Source organism: Fringilla coelebs (genome assembly GCF_963513975.1).
Source record: "Fringilla coelebs genome assembly, chromosome: 19".
Classification (NCBI taxonomy): domain Eukaryota; kingdom Metazoa; phylum Chordata; class Aves; order Passeriformes; family Fringillidae; genus Fringilla; species Fringilla coelebs.
This window is the reverse complement of record NC_140045.1, coordinates 1,109,726-1,118,755: the sequence shown is the minus strand read 5'-3', so window position 1 is coordinate 1,118,755 and position 9,030 is coordinate 1,109,726. Positions and strand designations below refer to the sequence as shown.

The 9,030-nt window shown below is 65.7% G+C and overlaps 4 protein-coding genes across 4 annotated transcripts; 2 read left to right on the top strand and 2 right to left on the bottom strand.

Annotated features, from left to right (window-relative positions):
- Window positions 1-418: 418 nt before the first annotated feature.
- CCDC137 (coiled-coil domain containing 137) lies at window positions 419-2,497 on the bottom strand. The gene is made up of 6 exons (XM_084218494.1): window positions 2,218-2,497; window positions 1,803-1,930; window positions 1,420-1,627; window positions 1,086-1,168; window positions 888-967; window positions 419-747 (listed from the first exon to the last, which is right to left on the bottom strand). Exons 1-6 carry the CDS (start codon window positions 2,472-2,474, stop codon window positions 550-552), a joined length of 954 nt encoding a protein of 317 aa, XP_084074620.1. The 5' UTR covers window positions 2,475-2,497; the 3' UTR covers window positions 419-549.
- Window positions 2,498-2,627: 130 nt separating this feature from the next.
- OXLD1 (oxidoreductase like domain containing 1) lies at window positions 2,628-4,360 on the top strand. Its single transcript, XM_084218579.1, has 2 exons — window positions 2,628-2,687; window positions 3,184-4,360. Exons 1-2 carry the CDS (start codon window positions 2,652-2,654, stop codon window positions 3,547-3,549), a joined length of 402 nt encoding a protein of 133 aa, XP_084074705.1. The 5' UTR covers window positions 2,628-2,651; the 3' UTR covers window positions 3,550-4,360.
- A 1,036-nt stretch (window positions 4,361-5,396) lies between these two features.
- PDE6G (phosphodiesterase 6G) lies at window positions 5,397-5,900 on the top strand (the record flags this gene model as incomplete). Its single annotated transcript, XM_084218266.1, has 3 exons — window positions 5,397-5,625; window positions 5,698-5,738; window positions 5,824-5,900. The coding sequence occupies exons 1-3, from the start codon at window positions 5,480-5,482 to the stop codon at window positions 5,898-5,900; spliced, it is 264 nt and encodes an 87-aa protein (XP_084074392.1). The 5' UTR covers window positions 5,397-5,479.
- A 1,192-nt stretch (window positions 5,901-7,092) lies between these two features.
- TSPAN10 (tetraspanin 10) lies at window positions 7,093-8,700 on the bottom strand (the record flags this gene model as incomplete). The annotated part of the gene is made up of 4 exons (XM_084218535.1): window positions 8,637-8,700; window positions 7,792-8,366; window positions 7,212-7,506; window positions 7,093-7,119 (listed from the first exon to the last, which is right to left on the bottom strand). Exons 1-4 carry the CDS (start codon window positions 8,697-8,699, stop codon window positions 7,093-7,095), a joined length of 960 nt encoding a protein of 319 aa, XP_084074661.1. The 5' UTR covers window position 8,700.
- Window positions 8,701-9,030: the final 330 nt, after the last annotated feature.

Sequence of the window (9,030 nt, the reverse complement as noted above, 5' to 3'; positions counted from 1 at the left end):
TGGCAGGGTGGCGGCAGGTGGCACCGGGGTGGCGCGGGCGCAGCGGCGGGGACGTGGCAGCACACCTGGCACCGGCATCACCGTGACCAGGGCCAGGCAGGGACACGGGCAGGGATGCCAAGGGCAGGGTTGTGTGTGGCTGCAGCCCTGGGGCTCGAGCAGCCACCAATAGTGACAATAAAGGCAAGTGACACCATGCATGTCAGTCCTGTGGCACGCTCCACGTCCCCAGCACCGCCACTCTCCTCCCACCGGGTGCTGAGCCCGCACTGGGGTCTCCTCATGGCTGAGGAACGAGGCTCCTGCCCCACCAGAGCCCTGCCAGGGCCAGCCCGTGGTGACAGTGCCAGCAGAGCAGCGTCCCTCAGGAACCCCTCAGGAACAGGAACAGGGAGCACAGACACGCTCACACCACCGGCTCCTTTTACTCCAAGCAGGTCCCTGGCACAGCCGGGACCCAGTGCAGCGCTGAACCGTGCACTGAGGAGCCGTGGGGCTCAGTAGTGACACGGGGGCACCAGGACAACGTCCCCCTCGAGTCCCAGGGCCTCAGCCTGGCCCGGCCCGGGCGCGCTCCCGCTCCAGCTGTTTGCGCCTCTGGATGTCCCGGTAGGCGCAGATGACGCGGGCCCGCTCCTCCTCCAGGATGCGCCGGCGAGCCATCGACACCGCCGGGGACGCCGGGGACGCCGGGGACGCCTGGCTCTGGCCCAGGCGAGGCGTCAGGAGCAGCTGCTTCCGTCCAGCCTGCGGGCAGAGATGGCACAGCTCAGGGGTGGAGGATGAGACACTGGGACCGCACTCCAAGGAGCCATCACCGGCTCGCTGAGGCCACCGCCGCCCTCCCGGGTCCCCAAGGGGTGGGTGGCACTGTCCCCAGAGCTCACCTGCTCGGCAGGGCCCCGTCCCCTGGGCCGTGAGGTGATGGTGGGGGGCTGTGTCACCACCTCTCCGAAGGGGACCGTGTCTGCAAGGGAATGGGGGTCAGTGGGAGACCCTCGGGATGCCCAGCCCAGCTCCCCCCACCCCGCCACGTGCTGCCCCCTGTGGCTGGGGTCACTTCAGTCCCCCCGCTCCATTCTCACCTTGCATCAGGCTCTTCTCCAGCATGGCCTCCTTCTTCTCCTCCTTTTTCTTCCGAGCTTTTTCCAGCTTCCTTTTCTGAAACCTGAAGAGCCACATTACAGCTGGGGCTCAGGGGTGGACAGGGAGTGAGCAGTGAGTCCCCACCCCATGGGAGCCCCCCAGATCCCACAGCTTTTCCCCCAGGAGGGTGAAGCAGCCTTGTGGCCCTATTCCCAGAAATCCATCCCCATGGAAAGGGCACCCACTGCCCCCCACCTGCGCCCCAGGCCTGGGCAAGAGGACATGCCACAGGCATGGGCTGGCCCCATCCTGTCCCCAGGGCCTTGCTCTCACTCTTTTTTCCTTTTGGACTTCTCTGGAGCCGTGGCCTCCTTCTCAGGCTCCCTCTGGAGCTGGTTCTCCGCGAGGAAGAGCACGCGCTGCACCTCCTGCTCCATGCGGCAGATGTAGGAGCGCTCTGACTCCCCCCTGCCCCTCCTGAACCTGGGCACAGGGCCATCCCCCGGGGCCTTGGGGCCCTTCTGCTGCTGCTGCTGCTTCTCTAGGAGAGAGGGGTGACATTTCTGCAGCGGTGACACCATGGGGTCCCTCCGGCCGGCACAGTGCGGGTGGGACGTCACCAGAGGGAGGAGGATGTCCCACGGCAGGATCCAGCCGTGCCGTGGGCTCCTGGGCCGGGCCTTGGGCCACCTGCTGGTGCCACCTGCGTGTCCCACCTGCCACCTGCCTCTTGCCGGGGTCCGGGCGCTTCAGGGCCTCGCGGCTCCGCATGAGCTCCCGCAGGCGGAACGGGATCTCCTGCTCCTCAGGGTGTTTCGGCTTCATGTTGTCCTTCTTCTCCTTCCTGGCGAAAATGAGCACAGAGAGAGGGCTCCAGGGAAGCACCGGGACCTGGAGGCTGGGACACCGGGACCCAGGCACCGAGACATGGAGATCCATGTATGGAAGGATGCTGGGATTTGAGCACGGTGGGAAACTGAGACTCGCATGGCTGGACACCGGGACCTGGTCACGGGTAGAGACCAGGACGCAGACGCCGAGAACGGGACCCCGCCAGGGCCCGCCCGAGACCCCGCGAGGGGCCCGATCCCGAACCGGGAGCGACCCCGACTGGATCCCGCGGGCACTGACCTGCTGCGCAGCGGCACGGCCGGTCCATGCTCCGATCTCGGTCCCGCTTTCTGTCCTGGCCCCGCTTTCCGTCCCTGTCCCGGTCCCGGTGCCGCTTTCTGTCCCTTTCTCGGTCCCAATCCCGGTCCCCGGCCCTGTTTCGGTCCCGATCCCGGTCTCTGTCCCTGTTTCGGTCCCGATCCCAGTTTCTGTCGCGGTCCCCGGGCGGGTTTCTGTTTCTGTCCCTGTCCCCGTCCCGGTCCCGGTCCCCGGGCCATGATTCCGCCACTCCTCACGTGCCCCGTTCCGCCGCCACTTCCGGCTTTCTGGCCCCGCCCCCCGCTGCTTATTGGTCACACCTTCCCTGCCATTCCCCCCCTGCCGAGCGCACCGGGCTGCCATTGGCTGTGAGAGCTGTCACTCGGAGCAGAGGCGGGGCCAGGGGCTGAGGCCGGATGCTGCTGCGGGGGCTGGCGGGGGCGCGCCGGGGGGTGAGCGGGGACAGGGAGGGACAACGGGGGGACAACGGGGGGACAACGGGGGTCACCGCGGGGCTGGGCGTGGGAACACACCGGGGAGTCCTCGGGAGGGGCCAAGAGGTGCTGGGCGTGAGATGTGAGCGAGGACGGGGGGACATGAGGGGTACTGGGGCGTCATGGGGGGGGCTTGGGGGAGATGAGGGGACAAGGGGGGGCTTGGGGGAGATGAGGGGACAAGGGGGGGCTTGGGGGATGTGGGGAGAGGAGGGGACAAGGAGGGAGTGGGAATTGAGGGGAGTGGGAGGAACAAGGATGGGATGGGCATGGGGCTGAAGGGGGAGCAGGGAATGGGGTGGGGGGCAGGAATTGGGGTGTTGGAGGGGGATATGGAGGGGGTGGCAGTGGGGGTACGCTGGGAGCAGGGGGTTCCTGTGGCTGAGTTGGGGGTGCAGCAGCCCCACCGTGTCCCCCAGACTGGCCCCATCACGGGGGTCTCGGTTCCCTGCAGCCCCCAAAGAGCCCCCGGGGGACCCCACGCCCCCACCCCGCCACCTCCTGCAGCCCCCGGGAGCGTTCGGACACCGCGACAGAGCCTGGGGGCACCTCGGACACCCCGGGAGGGGACAGCAGGACCGCCACCCCCAATGGCGACGGGGGGGACCCTCCTGCAGCCCCCCCGGTGCCCCCCCAGCCCACCCACTGCTGCGGGACCGGCTGCCCCAACTGTGTCTGGGTGGGCTACGTGGAGGAGCTGCTGGAGCGGCACCGGGACGGCGGAGCCCAGGCCTTGGCGGCCGTGGAGCAGCACGTGGAGGACGAGAACATCAAAATGATCCTCAGGATGGAGATCAGGCTGCGTGCCAGGAAGGACTGAGCCTCCCCAGGGCTCCCCAGACGGGTGGGGGACGCCCCTGGGTGGTTTGGAGCGATTGCTGTGTGCTGAGCGCGGCGTCCCGGGGGTGTCACGCGAGGTTGGGTCACCTCCTGTCACAGAGGGAGCTGTCCTTGGGGACAGGTGGTGACTCAGGGCTGTCCTGAGCCCCGGATTTCCCAGGAGCTGGATGCTGTGCCCTCCCCAGCGTGGCAAATCCCTGCCAAGGGCAGGCTGGGCAGCCCCCCAGCCCTCCTCCTCCTCCTCCTGTGCTCCCAGCTGGAATTTAAGCACCTTGCAGGGATTTTCAGCACCTTGGCCGTGCCCTGGTGATGGGGAGGGCTGGGGGGGCTGTGCCTGACCCCTCCCCAGTGGCACCACAAAGCCTCTTAGGGGCCTCTCCGTGGGGGCAGCGTGTGGCACCGAGCACGTGGGAAGCTGCAGCCTCCTGTCAAGGACACTGTCCCTGGTGTCACATCCTGCCGGGCTGCTCTGCAAGGTGCCTTTTCTGCCTCCATCTTAAATCCCCAGAAACTTGTCCAAACCCTCCCCTCACCTCCATCCTGGGGCATCTCTTGAGACCTGCCCAGACCCCTCCCATGTCATCCCAGGACAAGGTCCCCAAGAAGCCACCCAGCCCTCGAGTGTCGCTCACTAAGGAACACCAATTAACAGCCAGGCTCTGCTCTCTGCCAGGGAAATAGGTGCTTCTCCATGGAAAACACTCCTGGATCCCTTTAATCCTATTTGTTGGAGCCCAACTAATTGCAATTAGTGGCAGGGGCTGAAGTTCAATTAAAGTGTGCTGAGATTAGTCCGTTTTTAATTGCTTTAGGGCTGGATTAGGAGCGCTTTGGAGCAACACCAGCCATGGGCAGGGGCTGCTGGACCCTCTTTGGGATGAGACCCCACCCAGGCTGGGCTGGAGCCTGGAATGGGGGTGCCATCGCTCCCTGTGGGATCAGGGGACGCTGGGGATCTCTTTGGGAATGGGATCCCCCTGGGGGTGAGGCAGGATCCCCCCACGTGGGACCCACTGCCCACCAGCACGGGCAGGGCTAATCCTGACACCTCCTGCCCCCAGAGCAGGGGAAGGACACCGGATTACCCCTGGGGGAAGCAGGGAGGTAAATAATCCTATTACCCCCGGGCAGGATAAATCTCCCTCCCTGAAAAGCCCCCCAGAGCATCTCCAGGCTGGAGGGAGCCGGGCTGGGCAGAGGGAGCAGCTCTGGAGCCGGGATCACAGCACTCTGTGAGTCAGGGGAGGGAATATGGGGGTGTTTGCTGCTCTTCCTGCATCCAGGAACATCTCCCCAGCTTGGATCTTTGTTCCCAGGGCCAAATCCCTCACACCGAGCCCAGAGCGGGGCTTGTGCCACAGAATTCCCACTCCTGGTGCCATGGGCTATCCCTGCTCCCCCTTCCCGGCCTGGGGTACCCCACACAGACCTGGGCAAGCCATGGAGGGTCCTGGCAGTGCCCCGAGGGGTCCCCAGGTGTCACATCCACGCTGGGGTGGGGGACAGGGGAGGGAGCAGCGGCAGCAGCCCTGGTCCCCTCGGGGTGCCCCTCGCTGCCCTTGGGGTGAACGCTGCGCTGGGCTGAGCCAGCCTTGTGGGGAGGGGGCTCTGCAAAGCCCGGCAGGGGCTGGGTGGGAGGAGAAGCTGGTGGCTCCATTTCCCTCCAGAGGGTGCGAGGAGCCGTCCTGTGCCAGCGCTGAACTGCGGGGAGCACCGTGAACTCCGGGGAGCACCGTGAGCTCCGGGGAGCACCGTGAGCTCCGGGGAGCACCGTGAGCCCCAAGGAACACCCGTGAACCCAGGGGAACACCGTGAGCTTTGGGAAGCCCTGTGAGCCCCAAGGAACACTCGTGAATCCAGGGGAACACCGTGAGCTTTGGGGAGCACTGTGAGCCCCGGGGCTGCCAGCCATGAGCCTGGAGCCCCCCAAGCTGGAGGTCAAATCGGCCACGAGGGTGAGCGGGGGTCCTGCCACCCCCCGCAAGGGACCCCCCAAGTTCAAGCAGAGGCAGACGAGGCAGTTCAAGAGCAAACCCCCCAAAAAGGGGGTGCAGGGGTGAGTGGGGAACAGCCCTGGGAGAGGGGGCCCTACCTGGGGTCAGGCCAGACAATTCCTCTGTGCTTGCAGGTTTGGTGACGACATCCCAGGCATGGAGGGGTTGGGAACAGGTATGGGAATGCCTCACCTTTGGCAGGGGGGGAAGCAGGGCCTGGGGGGTCACACTGCCACAATCTCTGTCCTCTCTCTCCTCAGACATCACTGTCATCTGTCCCTGGGAAGCCTTCAGCCACCTGGAGCTGCACGAGCTGGCTCAGTACGGAATCATTTAGGATTTGGGCAGGCTCACCAGCCCTGTAGTGCTGTGTAGGTCAAGGCCCCCCTGCCCATGCTGGGGAGGGGGGGCTCAGCTTGGAAAAATGCTCATTAAACCCTAACGAGTAAGGAGTCAGTGTTGTGGGCTGGGGAGGAGGGAGGGCGGCTCCCCAGGGCCTGGGGTGCGATGGGCAGGACACAGAGGGGATCGGGATTCTGATAAGGTTTATTTGGGGCTGGGGCAGCACCCCAGACATCCCCAAACCCCCAATGTCCCTGCACACCCTCAGCAGCAGCACCAGCCGCAATGGCAGCACAGACAATGTACAGACAGGTTCAGGATTTTTGACAAAGTTTATTTAGGACCAAACCAGGCACTCCCCACAGTGCCCTCACTGCACAACCGAGCACCCTCAGAGCCGTGAGCGCTCCCACAACCTCCAGCAGCAGCAGGGCAACAAGGCACAGATGTATTCAGGGTTCTGACAAGGTTTGGGGCTGGACCAGTACCCCAGACATCCCCAATGTCCCTGCACACTCCAGACATCCCCAAATCCCCAGCGTCCCTGCACACCCTCACCAGCAGTGGCGATGGCAGCACAGACAAGACCATGACAGGTTCAGGATTCTGACAAGGCTTATTTGGGGCTGGATCAGCACCCCAGCCATCCCCAATGTCCCTGCACACCCTCACCAGTAGTGGCGATGGCAGCACAAACAAGACCCAGACGAGTTCAGGATTTTTGACGAGGTTTATTTGGGTCCAAACCAGGCAACCCTCACTGCCACACCCTCCTGGCCATGATACCACCGAGCACCTTGAGAGCCGTGAGCGTTCCCAGGGCCTGCAGCAGCAGGGTGGCAGGACACAGATGGGTTTAGGATTCTGACAAGATTTATTTGGGACCAAACCAGGCAATCCTCACCACCACACCCTCCCTGCCGTGACATCCCCGAGCACTCTGAGCGCTCCCACAGCCTGCAGCAGCAGCAGGGTGGCAGGGCACAGATGGGTTTGGGATTCAGACAAGGTTGATTTGGGACTGAACCAGCACCCCAGCCATCCCCAAAGACCCTGCACACCCTCAGCAGCAGTGGCAATGGCAGCACAGACAAGACCCAGACGAGTTCAGGATTTTTGACAAGGTTTATTTGGGACCAAACCAGGCAATCCTCACTGCCACACCCTCCCTGCCATGACATCCCCAATCACCCTGAGGTCAGCGCTCCCACGGCCTGCAGCAGCAGCAGGGCAGCAGGACACAGATGGGGTCAGGATTCTGACAAGGTTTATTTGGGTCCAAACCAGGCAATCCTCATCACCACACCCTCCCTGCCGTGATATCCCCGAGCACCTTGAGGGCCGTGAGCGCTCCCACGGCCTGCAGCAGCAGCAGGGCGGCAGCCCCGGCGGCGATGGCCCCGGCCTGGCCCCGCAGCCCCGCGGCCAGCGCGGCCCCGCAGCCCCCGGTGTGCAGCAGGGCCGCGGCCGCCGCGGGGCCCAGCGCCAGCGCCCCGAAGCCGCACTGGGCGTTGGGCACGGAGCCGGCCTGCCGCGGCTCCCGGCAGCAGGAGAAGGGCACGCCGCACGCCTGCACGCCCGGGGAGCTGCAGTTGAAGTACCTGCGGGGGGGACACGGAGAGCGGGGTCACGCAGGCCCGGGGTGGGGACGGGGGTCCCGCACAGCCAGGCACAGAACTGGACACCGAGCGTGGGCTCCAGCTCTGCCCTCTCTTTTCTGGGCTGTTCTGGGGATCCCACCACCCCAAACATGAGTCCACAGCACAGAGCCCACAAGGAATGGGGGGCTTTTCAGCCCCAGGGTGGGGATGGGGTCCCACAAAGGAGGTTCTCAGCCCCAGGGTGGGCATGGGCTCCCCCACTCTCCGCTCCCAGCCCCGACTCACGGGTTGCTCTCCCAGTCGCGGTAGGACTCGAGGCCGCAGCACTGCAGGCTCTGCTGCACCTCATCCACCAGGAACTGCAGGTCGGGATCCTCCTGGTAGCGCAGCAGGCAGAGCAGCAGCAGGTCCCGCAGCGCGTCCCGCAGCCGCCGCCGCAGCAGCAGCAGCAGGAGCCCCCCCAGCAGCTCCAGCCCCCCGAAAGCCAGCAGGGAGCCCAGGAAGAAGCGCAGCAGGCAGGGGCTGGCTCGCAGGGCGCCCAGGCAGCCGGCCAGGGACACGGTGCTGGCCCCCAGCCCCACCAGCACGAAGAGCAGCATGGGGTCCGAGCCCAGGGGCGCCCCACGCTCCACCCCGGACAGGGGGCTCTTGCTCAGCAGCCCCCAGAGCCCCACGGCAAGGGTCAGCAGCCCCAGCAGGAGGAAGAGGAGGTTCCAGAGGAAGGCCAGGTAGCGCACGCAGCGGCTGAAGGGGCTCAGTTTGGGGCGGTCGGGGTACCACACCCCGGGGTCCTGCTCAGCCGTGTCGTCGTCGTCATCGTCATCAAAGGAAGAGTAGGGCAGCTCCACCAGCCTGGATGCCTGCACGGACAGAGGAGCCACTCACAGCCCCCCAAAAATGTTCCTCCATCCCACAGCTGGACACTGTCACGGCTCCTGGAGCCACCCCACACCGCCTTGCTTAGCCCCAAACCCACCCCTGCTCATCACGGGGTCTGCAGGGGCGCACCCCAAAGACTCTGACCCCAAGAGACCCCCAGATCCACCCCTATGGAGACCCCCAAGGATGCAGCACGCTGTTACCCGGGGGTGGGGGGACGTGGGTGCTCGGGTAAGGGGTGCCGGGGTTACCTGGGGCAGCAGCCGGGTGCCCTCCCCGTGGGGCTGGAACAGGCGGACTCTGCTCAGCGCCATCGCCGCTACCTCGTGCCTGGACCCGTCACACTCCCATCATGTGAGGGGCTGCGGGCGGGCTTAAATGGGGCTGCGTGTGCCGCCCCAGAGCTGGGCACGATCCCCCTACCCTCCCACGCCCACAGCTGGGCCCGATCCCCCCCTGCTCCACAGCTGGGCTCGATCCCTCCCTCCAACACCGCGGGGCCCCTCCGAGACCACCGGGGACTCTGGTTGCGTGCGGAACCAAAGAGCGAGCGCGGCGGCGGGAGGGATCCTTATATCTGTAGCACCGAGGCAGCATGGGGGACCATTATGTCGGTAACACCGAGGCAGCACGGGGGGACGACTG

Coding starts and splice junctions, on each gene's coding strand:
- CCDC137 (XM_084218494.1), bottom strand. CDS start 2,474: ATGGCCCGGGGACCGGGACCGGGACGGGGACAGGGACAGAAACAGAAA. Junction 968..1,085: donor GGAGAAGAGCCTGATGCAAG/GTGAGAATGGAG, acceptor ATTCCCTTGCAG/ACACGGTCCCCTTCGGAGAG. Junction 748..887: donor GACGGGGCCCTGCCGAGCAG/GTGAGCTCTGGG, acceptor CTCTGCCCGCAG/GCTGGACGGAAGCAGCTGCT.
- OXLD1 (XM_084218579.1), top strand. CDS start 2,652: ATGCTGCTGCGGGGGCTGGCGGGGGCGCGCCGGGGG. Junction 2,688..3,183: donor TGGCGGGGGCGCGCCGGGGG/GTGAGCGGGGAC, acceptor GGTTCCCTGCAG/CCCCCAAAGAGCCCCCGGGG.